This window comes from Pteropus medius, unplaced genomic scaffold (genome assembly GCF_902729225.1).
Source record: "Pteropus medius unplaced genomic scaffold, Ma_sr-lr_union100, whole genome shotgun sequence".
In the NCBI taxonomy this organism is placed as follows: domain Eukaryota; kingdom Metazoa; phylum Chordata; class Mammalia; order Chiroptera; family Pteropodidae; genus Pteropus; species Pteropus medius.
This window is the reverse complement of record NW_024351729.1, coordinates 8343697-8367161: the sequence shown is the minus strand read 5'-3', so window position 1 is coordinate 8367161 and position 23465 is coordinate 8343697. Positions and strand designations below refer to the sequence as shown.

The 23465-nt window shown below is 37.2% G+C and overlaps 1 protein-coding gene and 1 pseudogene across 3 annotated transcripts in view; one reads left to right on the top strand and one right to left on the bottom strand.

Moving 5' to 3' along the window:
* The window catches only part of SATB2 (SATB homeobox 2), a 182543-nt gene that overhangs the window by 144386 nt on the left and 14692 nt on the right, over nucleotides 1–23465 (top strand). For all 3 annotated transcript variants that reach the window (XM_039844348.1, XM_039844347.1, XM_039844346.1), the window contains one exon: nucleotides 2007–2204. In XM_039844348.1, coding sequence (XP_039700282.1) covers nucleotides 2007–2204 — 198 coding nt within the window. The remainder of the gene's footprint in view (nucleotides 1–2006; nucleotides 2205–23465) is intronic.
* LOC120587771 (uncharacterized) lies at nucleotides 8623–8741 on the bottom strand (annotated as a pseudogene).

The following is a 23465-nucleotide window of genomic DNA, read 5'->3' as shown; positions in this document are numbered from 1 at the left end:
TGAATGTTGTGCGAGACATTCCGAGTATCATAAGTGGAGATACCACTCAGCTGTCACCTGTCTCCTTTCAAGCTGTGGCTTCCCACAATGCAATTCACTCCTTAAGCGGAACAGCAGGTGCTGTCCTCCGTAAGGTCTGAGTCCTGGGTATCTCAGAACTTCATCTTTTAACAGATGTAGGTTTTTGTTTTTATTTTCTGTTAAGTGATTGGTCTCCATGCTGTAGCCTCCCCTGGGAGATGTTAAACATACCTGTTTGAAAGATTTGAAAGACTTCAGTTGGAGACTTATTCAGATTCGTGAAAGACAGAGAAATAGAAGCTTATTTTTTCCACAGATGGCTTATTTTCCATTTCAAGAATTCTTTCCTTTGTATAAAGAAACCCTTGAGGAAACACTTTGGGACTAGGAGATTTAAAAAAATATAATTTATTTTCTGATAGGGATAAAAAATTGTCTTTAATTTTCATATGTGTTGCACCTTGAAAATCAACCATTACCTGTCTCTCAATTGAACTGAAAAAAAAAAAATCTATGAAAATACTTGGAAAAACATTTCCAAGCAAATGATTAGGTATCTTGTTTTCATTCTTCCTAACCCTCTAACTCTCCCCAGCTCCCAGTTTATTGCAAGAAAAGATCAGGTCTGCGCAAATGTGGCCTCTCACTTGTAAAAACAAGGCAGTGTTGTGTTACAGATTAGTTTATAAATCCCCAGTGGCTTCACAGTTCAGTGCCTACAGCTGCTGCAGATGGGCCTGGGTTTTTGTCTCTTCTCGGTGCTGCAGCCGGCAGTTGAAGGAGAAAATGGAATGATCAGGTTATTAACATGGAGGCCGCGAGGAAGAGGCTGCACAATGAGAACAGCTGGTGTTGCTGTCTTGGCTGATGCAGCGGAGATAATCAAATCTTGCCTTTTTTTGGGTAAAGGCAGAAGACAGTGGAGAGTTAGACAAACAACGGCTTATGATATTATAAGGGGTTTTTATAATGCGTGTCAGGAACTTTTATTGGCTTACAAGTTATGATATAGAAATTTGTTGAGGTTTGGGGTTTATTTTTGACAAAGTCATTTGTGTTTACTTATGCACCTTTTTAGAAAAATTTTTACTCTTGCAAGAGGCGTGATGTGGGACAGTTCTTGTTTTTAAAATTAGCGATGTAGCTTGGAAATGATGGGTTAGAAAGCTACTGGGTAAAATATTTTGACATGAGTCAGTGAGCGATGTTGACAGCATCCTCTGTATTATTTTCATATAATCCATCATTATTTGCATTACATTTTCTTTCTCGTGCAGTTGCGAGCAAGAGAACATCCGGATGCCAGAGTTGGGAGGCAGACATTTGCAGGTGTGACCCGACCAACTGCCTACCTTCCTGCAGGTGTGGCTGTGGCGGGAAAGTGATGGTTAAGAAAGCCTAGAGCTCAAGGCATTCAGCGATGGAACATTTTTTTTTTTTTCATTCTAGCCTAGGTTGTTTTTTTCTATTTTGTAGAGTTATCGATAATCGTAAGACTGTTTTCTCCCTAGAGAATTCAGTGCTATTTACACTTAGATATTTTTTTCTTCTTTAGAATTTGTCATTTTGTAACACACATTTGTTCATTCTCACTTTTTTCTTGGGATAGACTACTATCCAATTGGATAATTAAAAAGAAGTTGTAGCAGACCAACACAGATTAATTTTTTCTTGAGAATTGGATAACTATAATCTTGCTTGAGGAGCTTTTACAAAGGAATTGTAAATTAAGAATATATTTGATAGGAAAGTTGAAAGATAATTCACAAGAGTGAAGATTCTCGGGCATTGGCGTAAACCATTTACATAGTCATTGATTGGCTTTAGAGTTGTCAGGCTGTTTCAGGATCTCTCCAGTTTGGTGGGAACAATTTTGAAATAAAAATATGATAAAGTGGGATAGCCCTGGACTTCAAGTAAGCTGTCCTCTGCTGCTCTGCACTCTGCAGATTAACTCAAACGACTCTCTCTCTCTCTCTCTCTAGGGCTGGCTTTGTGAACTGCTCCGCTGGAAGGAGAACCCCAGCCCAGAAAACCGCACTCTCTGGGAGAACCTCTGTACCATTCGTCGCTTCCTGAACCTTCCCCAGCATGAGAGGGATGTGATCTATGAGGAAGAGTCCAGGCATCACCACAGCGAGCGCATGCAGCACGTGGTCCAGCTTCCTCCTGAGCCAGTGCAGGTGAGCGCCCCCTTCTTCTTTCAGTCTGAGAAAGGTTGTCCATGCCAACAACTGGAGGGTCAAAGGGGCACACCACATCAACTCCCACAGGAAAGTGTCTTGTGCCATGCTCCTGAGGACACAGTTGAGAAGAGTGTGTGTGCACACACACATGCTCACACAAAGAAAATGACTGAGCAGTTGACTCCAAAGGCAGCTTATTTCCCGGGGCCTTTTATTTGTGAGATTGCGAAGCCAGAACACTCATGCAGAATTAAATCTCCCAATCAGAAAACATAATTCATAGTTCCCAACAGTTCATTTTCTAAAAAAAAAAACCTCTAAAGTAGCCAATGAATTGAATCAAAATTCTTCAAGGAATTTTTGATTAGGCTGAGGAAAAGAAATATTTACGTGAGCCAGAGATACCACTGAACTCAGCTGGAGCTTTGAGAGAAATTGTGATAGATTCTTAGACGTTTAAGGTGAGTTTTTGCTGTCCTCGGTTTCCTCTCTTCTAGAAATCTACCTTCATTTGGGTTCTGTATTTTGTTTGCCTGATTTTTCTATTATCGAGAGGAATATTTCTTTCTAAAAGTAATTGAGTTTAGTCTAAAATCAGTTACTTTCAGAAAGAAATATTAACTAGGGTTCCCAAAATTACACTTGTCAGAGTTTTGCCCGCAAATGTTTTGGGTAGGTAACGAGACTTGTTCTACTGCCTAATACCACCAATCCCAGCTGCCACCAAAGAGGACCTTCCAAAGCCTTTGAATCTCCTTTTGTGTAGCAAGGAGAGGAGGGTTGAGACAGGAGAGCATGTAGATGTGTATGTGTGTGAAGAGAGGAAGAGAAAATGAGAAGGATAGGGTATGGTTTCTTGATCAAGGTGTAATGGGAGAGGTGGTAAAGGACGTGGTGAAATGCTTAGATTTCCTGTCTTTTCCCCTTGCTCCACCCTCACATGCCTGTGGGGGAAGCCAGAAGTGAGTTGGTCTCTTACATCATTTTTCATCCAAATATTGACATCTCAGTCAATGCTTTCATGTTCTTATTGGTCAGCTTCCCAAGTCACAGCATGAATCGCCCAAATGATTGGACTCATAAATTCACAGAGCTAGACTCACCTAGAGTCAACCTCTTATACTCTCCACAGTGAACTCAGAGTGAATTGGCGGGTGATAAGGGGCTTAGGCTAGTAAGTGGTGGAGCCTGCTCTCTTGGTTTGTTTCTGGACTGGTGCTTGGGGTGAGTCATTCCCTGGAGGTGAGCCCCAGGACTTACCCTTGCAAACCCACAAGTCCCCTTTTCCTCTCCTTGTCTTTTTCTGACTGCGGCCTTGTCTGAACACCAGAGCACCTCCCTATAAATAATTATATTAATATGCTGAGTCACACAGAACAGTAGATTTCAGATTTCGAGATTTAGTAGAAATATGAATGAAAGAGGGATCCAATATAGATTGATCAACTTTTTATTTTGTAAAATAAATTTTTATGAAAAATTCAAGGGGTACTGCCATTTATTATCCATATACTTCATAAAATGAAATATTTTTAAATAAGCAAATTAATGAAAAGGATAATCTCAGACAAAAGAATCTTACAAACAGTGTAAATTCAGTCATATGAAAAACCCACCTTCACCCTTGTTTTTCTCACGTTGCTGTGAACTGATAAAAACTTCTGTACTGAGCCAACACAAGGCTAAAGATGAGCGTCCGAGAACCATTGACTTTCTGTGGACTTTTCGTCCAGGGTCTTAGTTCAGTCCGGGCAAAGTAGAAATAGAACAGGAGTGGAAAAACTGATTTATGACAGACATTAATATTATTCCATTATTCCGTTTTTATTCCATTTTTATTTTATAGTTGGAAATTTAGAGAGGTTTGAAATAAAAAAACTAATATCTCTTTACCGTTATAACTAAGGGCTTCGCTTCATTTGGATGATGGCTCCTATGCATTCCTCTCTCCATTTTTGTGTTCAATTCTCTATGAGGTCCCCATGTTTTAGGTAGCTAAAGGATACTTGACATAATATTTTGTCAGTTATATGACCAGTGTTAGTAAAGTAAATCTTAGAAGCAGATAGCCAATCGATTTATGAGTTTTATTACCTTTTATGTTAGTATGGCAAAACCAGAGTATCCTAACGATATTTAATGAGTCAGTCTGTACTTCTCAGGTTAAGCACTTTGTGGCAATTAGCATTAACTTCTGATACCACTAAGAAAATTCTCTTATTGTATAAAAGGTTATTCCTATCACTCAGATCTTACCTAGAGTTTACAAATAAGGTAATTTTTTTCTACACTGACTTTACCTTAGCCATTGACTTTGATCCCGTAACTACTGTGACATATGTCAAATACATCACTTTTTCTTTTACATTGTGCCTGTCTCTGAGTGACATTCTTTGAATGTTGCATTTTGTTTGTCAGCAAAATACAAAGTTTTAGATTAATTATTTATTACATTCGTGATGTGAAAAGTGAAGAAAAACAACTGAAACTCTTGAGACTGGAGAGTACATACAGTTGGCAGAGCCTCTGGGAAGGACCGTGGCAAAAAAAAGATTCCCAAAATGTAATTATCCAAAAGTTAAGCCATTAAAATCAGCGTTGAAATTTACATGTGTTCTTATACCAAATGAAAATTTAAGAAGCTATAATTGCTTGCATATTTTAGGAATTTTAAAATTCATGTGTAGCATAATATTGGTTTGATGATGTTACATTTTGTTTAATTATTGAGTTTCAGATATATGTAGCATATTAAAAGGCATGCAGAAGTCTGCCTCACTGTGGTCATAGAAAAGTGTCATTTCTTTAGTTAGAGCATACAATTCTCCGATTTTTTTAAATGATAAGGATAAGAAGCAGTGACCTGTTCATAATTACCCACCAGATTAATCTGTGGAGTTAGGATTCACTATAGACGTACTGACTCAAAGGAGATTTGCCTCACCTCCTTCCCAGCTTGTGCTTTCTGTGACATTGAGAAGTCTCTTGGAGTCAGAGCCTCTCTCTTCACAGAAGAGAGGAACCTTTTCTTTTTGTTTGCTTGCAAATAGTTTATGAATTGATAGACTTATATTGCCTGCAGATGCATTTCTTTTTTTAAGTCCAAAACAGGTTTTAAAAACATAAACCCACATTTAAAAATCAAGAGGTTTCACATAAAATCTAGATTTCACATGACAATTAAAAAAATCAGAAGACCTGACCCACTGGGCCGCATGGCTGGAGCTGATCCCTTCCATACAGGGCACACATTCACCCTCCTGCTGCCTGACGCTCATCACCCACACTCTGTACATGCATATACATCCTGTTTACTTTATTCATTTAGGCCTTGCTCCTGTCACCCTGTCACATCACTCTGCCCCTGTAAAGTCACCTTGTCCCTGTGACTCCAGCTCTGTATCTCAAGCTGCCACACCAAAATCACATGGGCCCTGTGGCTCTGAATTTTTCCATGATAGCCTTTTTGTGCCATTTATTTCTATAACCCTAGAACCTAACAGAATTCTTTGCATGCTTACCAAGAAGTGCATGCTTGGTGGCGTTTCCCTTCAGAGGTGAAGCTGGGTTGTGGTTGAGGCTAGATTGAGCTTGGGGCCACTGAAGACTTTTGTTAGCCCCAAAGACTAGGGAGTCCTCAGGAATTCAGATCCCTCCTGGTGATGAGTAGCTTGAATGTCATATTGAATTATCTGGTTTCTCCAATTTTCTTTTTCATATTCCAAATCTCTTTAGAAACCGCCTTTTGAGTCCCTGCTATGTAGAAGGGACCTTGCCAGGCTCTGAACACTTTGTAAAGTAGATCCCACTATACCATGGATTCTCAGTATGGACAAAATTGCCCCAGGGGGGTGAAAATTGGTTCTTGGTCAGCATAAAAATCTTCAATTTACAATTTGTGGCCCTTCAAAAGGGAGTTAGAATTTCATGAAGCAGGGGAGATGATTAAAAAAAAAGAATCCCTAAATAGGCTCCTTTAGGGCATAATAATAAAAAAGGGAGAGTTGTGAAATACTAATAAACATAATGTGTCTAGTTCATGTAAATATCGTACAAAGAGGACCAACATAGGTGAGATGACATAGCAAGCCAAACTAAAACATTTCATACAAAAGATGAAACAGATTCTATTTTTCATCTCAAAAGTTGGAGACAAAATGATTTCTTGTTCTTGTGGTTGTCGTGTTTTTCTCCGTAGCGGTTATTATGACTTGAGGCCCTACTGTGAATGAATATCCTCAACTTAGAATCAAAAACTAGTTAGGTGAGAGTATTCATTATTACCAACTCCATTTTACAATTTGGAAAAACTGGAGCCTTGCCTGAAGTCAGAATCGCCAGCTGAATGAAAACGCAGGCGTTTTTGGCATCCAGTCTTTCTCCTGACCACATTTCTCTCTTAATGTGCTAGAGAAGAAAGGACATTGCTCATGCTATGACTAGGTCACTGAGTGGGGTAGATTGGGGAACATTTGCCAAATTGTTCATGTCGGTGTAGTTTGTGCTTTATTGCTTTATTATATTTCCACCACAGTGTTTCCATGGGCTATTTTGTAAGTTCAGGAATTCTGAGCTTGCTGCTATGTGGTTTCCTGACAAGTACTTGTTTTAAAATTCCATGCCGTACACTGAGTAAGAATGTGAGACCTGGTGGGGTGACCGTCGACACCAGCAGTGTACCTCAGCTCATCTGGATTGCTGCCCACTCAGGGGATTCTCAGCATCTTCTAAGCCACCAATTCCTCATCATTGCTATCAACTAGTGGTTCTCAACCAGGGGTGACTTTGCCCTCCCTCCCCATGGCATATTTGACAATGTCTGGAGACATTTTCGCTTATCATAATGTGGAGATGCTACTGATATCTACTGGGCGAAGGGCAGGAATGCTTCCATATATCCCAGAATTCACAGGACAGCCTCCAAACCAAAGACTTATCTGTTCTACAAATGTCAGTAATGCTGGGGCTGAGACCCTCTGGTGTAGACATACCATTAATTGCCAACAGTAAGATTTAAAAAATGGTAATAATTATCACTGAGGCCGATTCTAAGTTTTTCCTGTAGAAATTCCAGTAGTAGTAATAATGATGGTGATGATAGTGATTCTCTACTGGCAGCATGTAACCTTTTTGGAAGCCGGGCTTACAAAATGTGAGATACTTACATCTTATTTTCTTCAAACCATGTGACAAACCAAGAAGGAGGGTTGTTTTATTTACTTTGACATGAGAGAAAGGCGAGCTGAGAGAAGTTAAGTAACTTACTCGAAGTGAGACCTTAAATCCACATTTGTCTACCTTATCTGTATGCTGGAAAGAACTACTGTTGTGAGCAGCCAGCGTTCCTGAATACCTACTATCGGCTGTCTGTGTTATGTAAACCTGTTTATGTATGCAGTTCGATTTTTAATCATTCTACTAAATAGATCTAGTTTTATGAGCTTTCTTTTCTACAGAATACTTAATGCTTTGACACCTACACCCTATGTGTGACGTCAAAGAACTGAAGCGACTGAAATGTTCACTTTCATCAAGCTTTTCTGAGATAGCTTTAGAACCTGAATCTGATTGCTAACGTTTAAGGTACTTGACATCTATCTCAAAGCCCTAAGAGTTTGATCGTGCCTTTCTATCTTGACTTGTGAATTTGCTTCCAAAAGAACAACTTCTTAGAAGAGAAATGAATAAGCTAATTAATTAATCAATTAAAGATGTTTGCAAATTCTCTAACCTGGTCACTAGAAATTTTTCCACCTTGGATTCATTCCGAGCTCCTACTCAAAGCCTGCTGTCTGAATGTGGCTCCAGAGTTTTGAAATCCTATTCCAGTCCTGAGGAGAGATGCAAATGAACACTGGCCATTTTAAATGAAATATCACAAGAATTAGGTGTAAGTAGGCCTTCACTTGGGAAATTTTGCGAGTCCCCGACCATCAGTGAGGAGCCACGCTAGTTTTTCCACGTTAATATTATGTTATCTTGCATGAATTTATTTTTCATTTCTGTGTTACCAGTTAGCTTTCAACATGTCCAAACTTTTAATTTTTTTATTTGGGAGTAAAGAGAAGATTTGGAGGTCATTTGCAGCCAATTGTTTTTCTTCTAGGAAATGGACATTCTTGTTTTGGGTTGACCTTCTAAAGTGTAATGAACATATTCCTCTCAGTAATGACATCGAAAAGTTGAAGAACCTCATTATGGTGTATGGCCCATAGATTAGACATTAGCTGTGGCTTCATTTTTTTTTCTTTTTCTTTTTCTTTTCCTCCTAGGGATTTAGGCAAGCTGCTTGACTACTTTTTATTTTTTTATTTTATTTAATTTTTTTTTTAGGCAAGGCAACCCTCGGTTGACCTCGCAGATTGCAAGGACCTTGTCAGCTTACGATCCTTTATTTTTTATTTTTTATTTTTTACGCCTACAGCACCTGGTCTTCCTAGGTGGTCTCCTATCCAAGTACTAACGAGGCCCGACCCTTCTTAGCTTCCAAGATCAGATGGGATCAGGCTTGTTTAGGGTGGCATGGCCGTAGACTGATTACTTTTTAGATTTGAAGTTTCTTAAAGTTTTTCTTTTACAAGATATTCTGGTAAAGAATATTCAGCTTAAGAAATTGTGGTTTAATTATTATAGATACAATAAAAGAAATTGAGGGTGATAGAACTTCATGAAAATGCAGGTGTAGGACTATGAATATGGTTCGGTTTCTCTGAACCTCAAACTGGGAATTCAGCAGCTGCAGTTTGTGCATTCACCCTCTTGTTTGCTATCTTTGACATAATGTACCTGTAACCCATGTCAGTTTCTTTCTACTATCCAGCTTTTCTTCTCACCATCATCTAATTACTGTTTATCTCTTTGTCTACTTTATAACTTCTGCTCATTATTCATAGTTTATCTGAATTATAATTCCGCCTCCTCAGAACTTTGGCCTACCCGTGACCTCTGCTCTATCTCATGACTTATCTCTATGAGTTTATCAAATCCAGCTTTGTTGCACACTCCATCTATACTACTTTAAGTTCTTATAAGAAGGAAATTAACTGGTCTACCTCATCCCCACGAAGGGAAACTTTCTTGTCATTTATTTTCCAACCAGTAATATGAATGCTTAATTTGGAAAGCACTGCCTTTTAAAGGTAGAGTTCTGTTGGGCAAAATGTTAGAATAATCTCAAGAAGAACGAGAAGCACAAAGTGAAGTGGCTGAAGACCACTTCCATGTAACTTGTGAATGGGCTGCCCCTGGGCCACAAAGTTAGGGCCATGTAGTAGAACGTGGCTCCTAGGACCTGGCACTTATCAGGGTGGATGGTTGTGGGTATGATCAAGAAGTCTGATATAAAATTCTCATCTTAAGGGAGATTTATATGATTTTTTTTTTTAATGTAAAGTGCTGCAGACATGTAAGCAGTAGGAAACCAATGCCTAGGGTGATTTTAAGTTCTGTTTGTCCAAAGTTTTATGCTTTTTTATTATAATTTTTAAAAAAATTTATCATGTAGTTCCATGTGTGCAGGCACTGTGCTACAGATACTAATAGAAAGTAAACTTAGAAATTTATAGTAATCTCTTCTGGTTCTGCTTATTCACTTCTTCGTAGTGGGTTTAACATTTTGCTGGGCTTATTATTTTAATAATTGGAGTTCGCTTTTTGCTTCTCATTCTTCATGGGGTTGTTCTAGTATTTTTGCCAAGTTGAGTTCTGCCTATGAGTGACTGAACCTTCATAACACAGCACTTTCCAAATTAAACATCTAGAGTTAGCTATTGGTTGGAAATGAAATGTCAAATGGCTGGGTTCTACTTCTCCCAGTCCTTTCCTGCCCTGTGGAAATATAGAGAACTTTGGTTTCCTGAGCAGCTTGCTCTTCCATAATTGCTCGTTTCTTTAAATAATGTCTAATTTTGATATTATGCTTTTCTGAGAGGCAGCACAATCTTTTCAGCTCACATTGTGGATTACTCATATGCTCCTTGGTTTGTAGATCCTAAAACTGGATGGAAGCTGCTTTGCTTTGTCCAATGCCACCGGTAAAAGGAAGAATTGGGGCTAGCCATGTCATTTACATGGTACAAATACTCCTTACTGATACAAGTTTCTTTACTAGCCAGTGCTCAGAAATCACTAAAATCACTAATATAAATTATCTTTCATTATATCTATTTTTAAAAGTTTTGGGACAGCAGGGTATTCCTTATAGACGTTGTTATATTTTTCTTCTGGTGATATCGAATGAAACTAGGTATCATGTGAAACCTGTAGCACCTTGGCTTTTTCTTGATGTTCTGATATGAAGATAAAATTAAACATATATAACATAATCCTTTTTTGATCATAAAATTGAGTTGTCCGTCTTTCTTCCCTCCCTCCCTCTCCCTCCCTCCCCTCCTCCCTCCTCCTCCCTTCCTTCTTCCTTCCTTCTTCCTTCTTCCTTCCTTCCTTCCTTCCTTCCTTCCTTCCTCCCTTCCCTTCCCTTCCTTCCTTCTTTCCCTCCCTCCTCCTTTCTTTTCAGTAATCTGAAGGCACTTTTTTTTTTTAAAAAGCGGAGAGGTCAAATTTATTAAATATGAGCAATGTGGAGCAAATTGGTTTGAGAGGCAAAATAGAGAAACTAAGATAGTGCATTAGAATGCATCCTTTCTTCTCAACCCACACACACACAAAAAAACAAAAAACAAAAACAAAACAAAAAACCCTAAAATTAAGGCAATTGTGGATATTGATATATCATTGTTCTAATTAAGGGCCTCATCACATTTCATCTGTGAGAAAGAAAACACACTTCTATAGATGTCTAGCAAAGTCTGGCTTTTGGTAAAGATGATTAGAATTGATTGAGAAACTGTTTTCAGGTCTCAGGTTACAGGCATGATTGAGAAGACTGGCCATTTTTATTCCCACATTTTTACTGATTTATTTAACAAATATTTGTTGAACTCCTTCAGTGCACCAGGTATTATTCTACTCACTACATGTATAACAATGAATAAAACAGAATTGCACACATATTTTGAGTACTTTTTCCCTTTACTCACTTAGAATTGCATTTTTAAACCAACTTCCATTTTCCCTTTGGCTACCTTCTCTTAATCTAGAATTCAAACTATGAATTAGTGGAATCCATAAGTTTTATTTTTTTTCTCTGATCTTGACCTTGGGTGAAATCTCTTTGCTACCGCCGCCACCGCCACCGCTGCCACTGCTGCTGCTTCTGCTGCTGCTGCTGCTGCTGCTTCCTCCTCTTCCTCTTCCTCCTCTTCTTCCTCCTCCTCCTCCTCTTCCTCCTCCTTCTTTCTTCTTTCTTCTTTCTTCTTCCTTCTTCTTTTTTTCCCTTAGCTGTTTCCAGAATGTCCTGGGTAAGATCTTTAAAACATGCTGAACCTCTCAGATATTATTATATTAAAAAAAAAAAAAAGTATGGCTATTTGAAGATACCAAAGCAAACAGATCTGAGTCCCAAGGGATTTACATAGCTTTATTAAGAATCACATATATAAATTAGTGATTGAATGGCATTTTTAAAGATAGTTTTGATGGAAAACAGAGAGATAAGTATGTCTCTTCCACCTCTAATTTCTCTCTGATCACAAGGACAGACAATGCTTTTGTTCATTCTCTCCACCCAGGGTGACTTCTCCAAGTAGAAACCTTGTTACTTAACACTGGGGTTATGGGCTAATTTATTGTTAGTACTTGACCTGGATCCCTGAACCAAACCACCTGGCTCACCTGGCATGTGTTGGTAAAGCTGTGGCCCTTGGAGGATCAGGTATGTGAATTAGTCCTTTTTACTAATGAGCTGTTGTGGCAGAAAAACACACGCTGTTCTAGGACCGCGGGAGCCCGCTTCACAGTTTCTTAAATTTTCTATCAGAGTGCTTCTCATTCATAGGTAATTGTTGATTTGAAAGGTATTCATCGCCTTTGCAGAAGAAACAGAAATACACATCTGCCGAGAAGGGCTTCCCCACGTGGATGAAGTTCTCATCATTTGACTGATCAGAACAGGGTGCTAATTTCATAATTTCACATACTTTGGTTCAGGCCTAATATTCAAACGAGTTCGTAAATCTGAGAGTAGATTGCAACTGAAACAGGACACGAGGGTCATTCTGGCAGCTCAGTCCTAGTTGTCTTTCTGAGACTTATGAGGCTACATGCGGAGAATCTGATGGGACTGACAAACTCGGTCCACAAATACGTACTAATATAGCCATTTTTATAAGATTTTGGACTGCCTGATTCAAAATTATTTTAGTAGAAAGTAAAATATCCAAATGAAAATTAGGTTTATTTTAACTTCCCTTCCTTTTTAAACATAAGCGATATAAATTGTTAATAGCTTGGCCAGAAGCATGAGGAGGAACATGGAGAAAGAGAAAAGAGTGCTCAACCTTCAGAAGGCCTGGGTTTGAATTCTAGGGCCACCACTGGAATTAGAGCTCTGTGGTCTTGCAGAGGCCACTTAAAATTTCTGGAAATTGTGATAGTAATTGCAGCTCTGTAGGGTCGAGGCTTACAGAAGGTGATTGCATGGAAGGCAGCTGAAAAGTGATAATAGGGTCTGAGCATTATTAATATTAATATTAAGGATAAAGTAAATAATGCTACTCAAAAGAGTTTAGAGTTGAACCAAGGATGGTTGTCAGCATATAATTTTATAACTAGCAAAATATGAGCGAGTACCTCGCCTCTACTGTGCGCATGTTGTACAATTGTTTTGAGATGGATTGAAAAACTCAAAGCTATCTAGTTTCATCTGATCTTTCTACATTTCCAAGCTCTTTTAAAAGTCATTATAAGTTATTTAAAAGTAAGTGAGAACTTTTCTTCTTAGCTCTGAATAAAATCCCTCTGGAATATAATAAAATGCACTGGATATGAAAAAAGCGGGTTAGAACTTTTTTTTTTTTTCAATGTTTTTAGCTTGAAAAGGCAAAAAGACCACTCAGCTTCTGAATAATCTCTGAGACTTCTGCTGCCCTTCTCACAAAGCATTAGAATCCACAGAGTTGATAAGATGCCATGCAGTGACAATGTTTGAATCTCTTTGGTCCAGTATTAAATAAGCTCCTCCACATCAACAGCTTTGCACTGGCCTCTGATGGACTCAAACTAGGGGCAAGACATTTTCTATGGTTTTGAGTTACTTAGAGGCTACCAGAGAAATGAATCTAGACTTTTGTAGAGCAGACATGGTAGCGATAGGTTAAGCAAAGATGCAGAATTCACTAAGATCTTAGAACACTCTTTAATGGATACTTCATACTGACAATAATAATGGGTGGTTTTCATGTAAGTGACTCAATTCCTGGCTTCACCACCTGGAATTCTACCTCTTTCCCTTCTGCAAATGCAAATAAACAAGAATGGAAGTATGTATGAGGGGTGTCATTGTAGAAGGAACAGAGAATCAGCTCTAATTTACTAAAAACAAAACAAAAGAAAAATATAAAACATTCGTAAATTTTGCTATTGATGGTGACAAATTATTTGAAGTGAGGTCCACAACAAATTTATAAGTATTGGCTCCATGATTGAGAGCCATGGTGTTAAGAACCTGATAAATATAACCATTTGATTTTAATTTTGAAAAATTGTGATATCTTGCTTACATAATAGTAGAAACAAACATAAATGCTTCTATTGAAAGCAGATCCTTCTGATTATAATTTTTTAAAGCACATTTAAAGTAGATTACTGAGATTTGCTTAAATCTAAGTGTAGTATGACATTTAAGTAAAAAGTTCTAAAAAATTTTAAATTTTTTTGTATTTTAACATCCCCCCCAAGACTGTCTATTCACTGTTTCAGGAACTAGAGCATCTTGTAAAGAATAAAAATTACTTTCTATCTCTATTTTTAATGAACTTTAACCAAATAGGAAAAAAAGATGATATGGTAAAGAAAAGGTCCTTGCAAGTGACATAGATTGTGGTCACAGGGTTGGGCACGCAATCTGGGATGAGGGGTTTTACCCCTTAGAGTTTTCTTCCACTATTTTGTAAACTGTTATAAGATGGATTGGGTGATCTCATAGATTTTTTATCTGAAACACTCATTCTATGAATTGGTTCATCTATTTTTGATTCTCATTTGAGTATTTTAATGAAATGTAAAACCAAAAAAATGAAACAAACTAAAAACACATTGCTCCTGGAGGTTCAAATGCATTTTGGAAAAACAAATCAGCAGCAAAATAGAAGATTATGAACACCTTATATGGGCTCAGAGAGGTTCAGTTGATTGTCTTATGATTGATAGTTATGACAATTGCAAGAGAAAGCCAGCCACTGAGTTTTAAACTATTGTAGCCAAACCTACCTACTGTGGCTTCTCAGCTGTTTCTGTTTAGTGTGTAAATCTAATGTAGCTGAAAACTACTGCTGATTTTTATTAAGTTGAAGTCTGGAACTTCCCCTTGTAATGATAGAAAAGCATACTTTCAATTAAAGGAAAACTGCCAAAGTTCTGAAATTCGTTTATTTTATTATTACTCGGTTTAACCCTAGAAATGGGAGATCAAGCAAACTAGATAGATTTGACAGTTCTAAGGTCACAAGTTCAATTTCCTCACAAGTTGTTTCTAGATCTAATTCACTGCAAATCATATAACCCTTCCCCTTTCGATATGGAATCTTTTATGGAATTATATATCACATCGGGGTCATCCTAGTCACTTTGGGCCTGGGAAAATGACAGGTAAATCAAACCAGGCAAAAGATTTCCAGTGAGCAAGTCTGGGAGGCAGAGGAGGGCTGAGTATTACTTTCTACAGCAGACTGAGTGTGCTGCAGTAAGCTTACACAGGCTTGCAGGAACCCATTGTTAAATTTTCAAGAATTTGAAAAGCTAGTTTTTACACTGTCAGTAGAATAGAATTAGCTATGGTAGGAATATTCACACGATAAAAATTGGCAAATGGTCCAATTGGAGCTTTTTTTTCTCTCTAGAGAGCCAGTTGTTAAACATTTACCAGCACAAAATCGGATAGACTCCAATTAACTTTTTTTTTGAAGCCCTGTGGATATTCATGTATTTACATTTTTTTAAATAAACAATACATGCTAAAAACCATTGTATAAGAGAAAGGTCAGATGTTTCTAGAACTGAATGGCTGTGTGGTATTACAGTCCACTTGATCATCTAGATATCAAAAAGTTTATTTAGACAGTAGTTGTTTCTACTCTATCTCCTTTGTGCTTTACTTTTCTTTGAATTTGTTTCTTCATGTCCAAGGAAGTCTGTCTGTGTTTTTTTCTGTATGTAATATACAAGACTAACCTGAGTGTCTGGTTAGATTCATTTCGCAGAATTAGAACCATGTAGCATAATGAGCCCATGGTCTGTGATTTCGTAGTACCAAACAACCAACAGGTTTGAGGACTCTTGGTAGAAAATGGGAAACAACTTATTTTAACAGACTTTTTTCTTAAACATGATAAACTGAACCCAGACAGTGTAGTTTAAAACGAGAAGTCAATTATTTTTTAAAAAGTACTCTAAACTTAGCATGCTAAAATGTATGACGTAAACTCTTAAAGATAAATATATGTGGATATGGAAAGGTCTTTCTATTATGATCTAAATGAACAGAATGTGCTAAAGTGAGCATATACTATAGAAGTGCAATATCTACATGCAAATGATTTTCAAAAATATTTTTCTCATTTCAGTTTTTTGACAATTCATGTCAAAAAGTATATTCAAAAGTGTGTTAACAGAAGAGTGGAAAGGAATTATGGTGAACAAATGTCAAATATTTCCATGTAGGTGTAATTTAGGGGTACACTTTTGAGAGAAATCCTTATTTGAGTTTATGCTTTGTGTAAAATATAAGCCCTTCCAATGAGATAGATAGTTAAACAGTGTGTGTAGTAAGTTAATACAGTCACTTCCTTAGTAATGAAAGGAGAGAAGCAAATTGGCAGATTCTTTGGCTTGTAAAACATAATCTGGATCAGATGCATTGGTATGTTCTATCAATTGATGATCCTTTGATAGATCTTCTTATTAGAACTACCGATGTACCAGGGGAGAAGAAGTTTTCTTGTCACTATTTGCAAGAAATCGACCACTTTATTTTGAGCTCCTAGAACAGACAGAGATGGACATGCTGCACTTCCCTGATTTTTACATATTTGCATATGTGAAGCAGAGTTGTACAGTACACTATGTGAACATGTAATGTCATCTGTCTTGTGTGTTGCCATTACTCATATATAGAATGTACATGTAATCAGTTCCTATTTTATGTCATATCCATCTGCATTTGCAGCATTTCAAAGACTAGTCTGAAACATCTTGGCACAGATGGGGAAAGCAAAGTTGCTTATAAGTTCCAGAACTACTAAGACACAGATCAAACATATGATGTTAATAAATAACTTGGATGGGGAGAGAATTAAAAATTAGATTATTTATTTAGAAAGTCGAAAGTCTCCATTTGTGATCTTTACTCTGTTCTTGAAAGGAAATAGGTGCTGGGTTTTGTGTTTTGCGTTTTTCTTCCATCCTCACATTTCCCTCCTCCCCCTTCCTCATGTTTCAAATTAAAATCTAAAGACAGACCGAAGGAGTGTATATATAACTGCAAGAAGGATGTGGTAAATCATGGCAGTGGTTGGTGACCTCATAGACATGGTGGTGTCAGGGATGTAAGACTGAAGGCGAATCCTCAGCTCCCAATGCATTTACTTGAAATCCCTCACCCTCGTAGCATATCATGGATAATAGCATATCATGGATAATTACATTTTTACAAACGGTAGAGAAAATCATTTTGACACACACATAGTATTTTCCAGCCAGACCAGCCTTTCAATCTTTTACAGCTTTCATGCATTAAGGCTCATATTTTCTTTGTTTATTTTTAAAATATTATAATTAATAATAGGTTTGTTCTGTGGTCAGCCTCCGAATAGAAGATAACAAGGAAGACCCCTTTTTTTCCTATTTGCCCCAAGTTAAACATTTGATACCTTTTCCTTTGTGGAAGTTTGTGCTACTCGTGTTTTTCATTAAAAAAGTTATGGCAACCAAATTTTCATGGAGATTTTTAGGAGCTTTGGTCATTTTTCAGCCTATTGCTGTGTGTAATAGAATGAATTATGTTTAGTGGCAAATCACTGGGGGAAAAAAAACAGGCGAAAAAGTCATAGAAGAAATATTGTCATCGATTTCTTTGCCACTACTATGCAATGAAGTGAATTCTGACTGGATGAACCTCGAAAAGGTCATCCTCATTAGCTACTCAGCTGCTTCAAAATTCTAGGGAACAGAAAAATTGGGGGACAATATTCTCTTAACCCTTTCTGATCAGATGTGGTATTTCATTTTAAAAATGAAATTAATTCCTCTGAGGCCTTTGAAATTTTAATAATACACAATAAATAAAATCATATCTAATAACTCAGCAGTTTCACTTGGCACCATCATCATCTTCTAGATGTACTGCAACTGTGGAAACATAAATACTTACAGGGTTTGAAAGCCCAGTTTCTATTTGCTAAATAAACTTGGCTTACTTTAAATTCCTCTGTGTATAGTCATTAATACAATCGACTTTGACAGCATTTAATTAAAGTGCTTTTCTCTATTAAATTCATTAAAAGTCCCCCCACCCCTGGCCCCAATGTACATAACTGCTTTCCAGATGCTGAGTGGCAGGGACCTATGAGCCTCACTTTAAATAACTTCTCATTTCTCTTTGTAAAGTGTTTATTACATTCAATTTAGAAACTGTTAAATATGGCTTAGAAAGAAAGTCAGATTCCAGGACATGTTCCCCATCCCTTCAGCAATTTCTTAAAAAAAAAAAAAAAAAATGTTAGTTTAACTCATCTGAATAAGCATTTATTATCTGCTTATTTTTATATTCTCTCAACACTCCTAGACATTTAAGCTGGGAGGTAATAAAGATATGATTTCCATATTGCAGAATTTGCATTAGTTAAGCCAATACTTGGATTGAATACTTTTGCTTCCAGATTCAGGGAGAGTGAGCATAGCAGGCCAGTATTAATAGATTATTGACGGTTTAATGTCTTGGCACCTACTTAGCCCGTGAAGTATAATAACCAGGAAGCTGTCTGATATAAACGCAGTCAATAGCATTTTCAATCAAAACCTTTCAGTTAATTGCTGGTTGACCTTAGAGATTTCCTTTAGGCAATGTCATCTTTAGTTTAGGCCACAAGGACCGTATTGATTTGTAGAGTTTATTCCGAGATGATTATTTAATACCTATTGCTCCAGAATATATGGTAAATTTTGCCTTGTCTGTGTCTACCAAATGAATTGTTTTTTTTTTTTTTTGGCAGTGCTTTTCACAAATATTCCCTTTTCCAGCTCTACTTTGAAAATATCTCATTAAATCTGTTCTCAGAAATAGAAAGTTGGGAATCTTGAGAGAACACATGATCAAGTGTTTTAATGTGATAATAGAGTTTTGATAGAATTCTTTGCTCAGTCTGGAATTACAATTCCAACAAAGACCTGAGAAAGCTAAAAACTATACTCTCAGTAAGGGTAATTATGTAATACCACAAAAGCACTGCACTATGGAACAAAAATGTTCTTTAATGCTAAAGTGCTTTTTTGTCTCTGTAAGAATAAATGAAATGGCTTATATTTAATTCCTAGATTTCCTATATTTCCATGATTTAGTTTTAGTTGAATATTTTAAAAACAAAGTTTGATAAAATCTAACTACACTACAAAGGCAGGCAGGAAGCGGGAAAGGCAGGTTCTGGCCCTAACTTTAAACCATTTGCCATGCTCACTTTGGATTGTGTGGTTTTGGGACTACAGAGGTTGAATCAATATGGGGGCAAAAATACGTACTTCGAAATAATTTCGTTACTTTTCTTTCTTGGTTGGTTCTTTACACACGAAGAATGCCATTTATTCTACTCGAAGGATAATCATTTTGGCATTTAACATGTGTTTTGGAAAAAACCTGCAGTGCTTTCTGTGGCAGTGTGTAGACAGGCCACATTCTTTCACATTTCACTCAGTTAAGAACCATTACTGTCTCAGGCTTTTATTGTGATACATATGGTCCATTTTTAAACTAATACATCTAGTTTTTACAGATTCTCTCTTTTTTAAAGGTTACTTTTCTTTGTCTTACATGGATTCTCTTATTGTTATTTGTTGTTTTCCTGTTTCGCCTCCAGCAGCTTTTCTTGTCATAGAAGCTGTCTGCTGTAGGCCTTTTGAGTTCTGCTGATAGCAGAAATATTTCTGCAGATTGGGGAGGGGGAGAGTGAAGCAAACTGATGAATATTTCAGTTTTTATCCCTGAGAATAGTAACACCCTAAATGTATGTCTCTGAATGTCAGTGATTTTCAATCACATAATTTTGGGGGGGAATTAAAGAACTGCATGAGCCACTGCATGGTATTAGTCTGTTCAAAGTGTATGTGTGAATCTAATAAGTTATTACAAACTATTGTAATTCGGCTCTTTTTAGTAATAAGTATATTGAGTGCCTATGTGAACGTGTCCCTTTTTTCCCTTCCCTTAGAGCTGTTAGACATATTCTAATTTTTAAGAAGACTTTTGGTTTGCATAATATGACTATTAGCAGTACAGAAGTATTCTAGAGATTTTAGGATAAATTTTAAGTTTTAACTGTTCACTCAAAACGCAGTACCTGACACCACGCTAAGTGCTGAGTGTATAAAGATGAATGTAACACAGAATCTAAGCCTAAGGAGCTCACAGATTTGTGGAGAGATAGGTACAAGGGCAGATGGATATAGGTAAGGACAGAGAAAGAAAAGCACAAAAGAGGAGCACATATACCCAAAACCTAGTGGGGAGGAGGACCTAGAGGCTTCTAAGAAGTGATGCTGCTCAGGGTCCCTTGCAGAATTCCTTATCAGAGGAGTTTTCCAGGTGAAAGGGACAACAGAGGCAAAGGCACGAATGTAGAGGGGCCAAACCACATGAGGGTGTGCACTGTAGCTTTAGAGTCACTGGAGCACAGTCTGAAAGGCAGGGGTTAAGGAGCAAGGACAGGGGCAGAGGCACAAGCTGCAGTCAGGTCACAGAGCCTTTTTGGAAGCCCAAGAGGCCTTAACTCCTCTTAAGGCCACTGAAGGCCTCTGGCAAGCTGCTCTGTTGGCCGTGGTAGGAAGCCTACTGGGAGGGAGTCATAGTAATTCAGGCAAGAGATTATAAAGTTCTGAATAAGCGTAATGGAGTACATACGGAGAGAGGAAAATTAACCCAAGAACTGTTTAAAAGGAATAATCAGCGGCACATGGGATTGACTAAATGTGGAGGTTCAGGTGAGGGGAGAGAGTGAGCGAGAACTCAGATCCTGACTGGGGCAACTTGGGCGATGGGCCTAGGAGCACCAACTGAGAGCGTCAGTGATTAATTCCCTGTCCGTGTCATGTGTAAGTATTTTTGTTTTGTACTGAATTTTCAACTATTAAATTAAATCCACCCCTAAGCACATTCGTATTTGAAAGTATAATGACTTGACAGTTCCAGTTTCTGAGGACGACCTACACAGGATACGCAAATATGCTTAGAAAAGCTGAGGCAACATGGCACAGAGGCAAAATTGGACTTGCTTTGTGAACTCAAGTAGATAAGGATGCTGCACAACTGGCCTCCTGGGAATATGATGGTTCATCTGCATCTGGGAGACTGGACTCTCGTTTGGGAAAAGGAATTGCCAAGCCAGTTACTTTGCCCCAGAGAATCAGGGACTGAGGATCTCTCTTCGCAGTGACCACCCTGGATACCCCAGGAAAAGGAAAGCACAGTCTGAATAAGAGTGCCTGGCTCTGTCCACTTTCCAGCTTTCACCTGTTGCGCTTGCCACCAAGTTTAGAGGCAAAATGTTCCCCATACCTGGTTTCAGTTAGTTCATTAATTTAGAGAGTATAAAACCAATATCTTTACAATGAATTAAAAGTGGCTTAGAATTTAGAAGAATACTCTAGAATTAGCCTTTGGGAAATTTTACCTCACTTTATTTTAGTTTTCCATATTCTTTTTTCTCTTGAGGGAAGACAATTCAAGGAAGCCAGTTTCTGATGAAATTAAATGAAGTTGAAAACTAAAGGTTGTATTTGATAAGCTCTCATCTGACACCGTTTCATGGCTAAGCCACACAGATTTTTGCTGCCACTCCCTAGAGGTCAATGACCTCTAACTCACAGTCCTAAGAGAAAAACCCTTCTTTGATCATTTGACTTTGTTTACCCAGTTTGGACTTTAGATTATAATAAACCATAATATGTCAGTGGTGTGGTAATGCCAAATATTTTGTCTTTTACCAGAGTGGTTGATTATAATACACTGCTTAAGATTTGCTTTCTATAAAAGGAATATTTGTACTTTTATGTGTTTGATTCACACAGTGCAGTTTTCTCAAGTCCTGTTATTAAGTGGTTACATCCAGAAAGCAAAAAATATGCTGAGGTAGTATTTTATTGGTGAACATCTAATATTTTCACTAACCATAACTGTCAGATCATTCTGACTTCTGAGTGCCCAACTGTAAAAATTATACAGAAAATGTGACCTATCATGGGATTCTAAATAGTCCCATGTGAGGCCTCAGACACATGGATTACCTTCTATCTTATTTTTCCTCCCAAGAATCTAATGTAAACACCCTTCTTTGAGAAGCTGGAAAACAACATAACTACAATGTCACTAGTGCCATCGCAATAATGGGAATTTTTAATCTTAAACTGAGTCCTGGCTGAGTTTTTTCAGGGAGTCTCTTTCTTTTTTATGATAGCAAATTTTGACAAAATAGGGTATGTGCTTTTTAAAAGTGAGATTAACATTTGGGAGAGGAACTTCTCCATAATGTATTCCAGTTTTTTGTCACTTCTTTGTCTTCATTTTTAACCCTAAACTTGAAACATTGATTGGTATCCTCTGTCATTTTTAGTGTTATTTTTACATTTTAATTGGAAGATGTCGGTTCACACTAAAATGAGTTTGTGTTCAAAACTTAAATTTAAACAGAACATATTTTTGCATTTTTCTCCATTTACCAGCTAAACAGCATTAAGGGCATGTTTGTTATATGTTAGATTCCAGGGTTTGTGATTTTGGGGCCAGAGCACAATTTTATATATTCATTTCCTCCTCTGAAGAATAAATGCAACAGTACCCATCTATATTGTGAGATACTTTGTTGTTATTTTGATAATACCCTAATTAAAAGATTCAAATAACTAGAAATTTGGCCACAAAGTCACATTAGATAATGATCCTTACATAACGTATTGAGATCCTATGACTTAAAGTATATATAATTCTTTTCCCCCATATTCTCCTTTCTAGGTCATTCTTTACCAAATAGGTATTTTTAAGTTATTATTTTTGTCACTGGTTTTATAAATACTAAGAGATTTAGAAGTGGTTTGAATTCTGATTCTACTGCTTTATCTTAGGAATCATTATTTAAATCTTCATTGACACAGTTCTTTACTGGCTGCATGATATCAGTCCTTACAAAAATGTCTCTGTTCTCTTCCTCCATTTAATTTAACATGTTTCCTCTTAAAAAGAATCAAAATTATGCTCTGGTAAAACTTATCGGATGGAATTTATTTATCTGTATTCTAGTCTCTGTATTCTATCCTTTTAGGCTTACTTTGAATCTATTTTAAAAAATCAAATTTTAGAGCTCACCGGGTTATTATCCCTGACATTTGATGAAGTTGTTTTCATTTGGGTCACATTTTTACTGTACTTGAGAATTATTTAGCCAACCAGATTAACTGTTTAAGAATTCTAATGGATCATTCTTATCCTGAATCCTTGTCACATCTTTGGCCTTTTGCTATTGATGTGATATTGGAATTTCTAGGTTGATTCTTTTACTGTATTATGAATTCCTGGGGTTCAAATCATCTTAACTTTCACCCTTTTCATTTAATTACCTTGGTTATCTTTAACTTGACTTAGAGCTTTTTCTTTCATTTATGCTGAAGCAAAAGCCACCCTTTTCTCAATTATCCCAATGAAACAAATCATGCATTTGTTTAAAAATCAGAATCTCTGTACACTGGAAACTTACTGGATTTCGTTAGCCAATGACACCATAAAAGAAATAAATTTAAAAAATCAGAATCTCAGAGGTAATTATTAGCTCTCATCATGACCATGTTATTCCTTACTCATTTTAACACAAAAATGAGTTCTTTAAAGACACTTTAGTGTTACCTGTACCTTGAATCTAGTCTTCAAAAGATAGGCCTTCTCTTTGC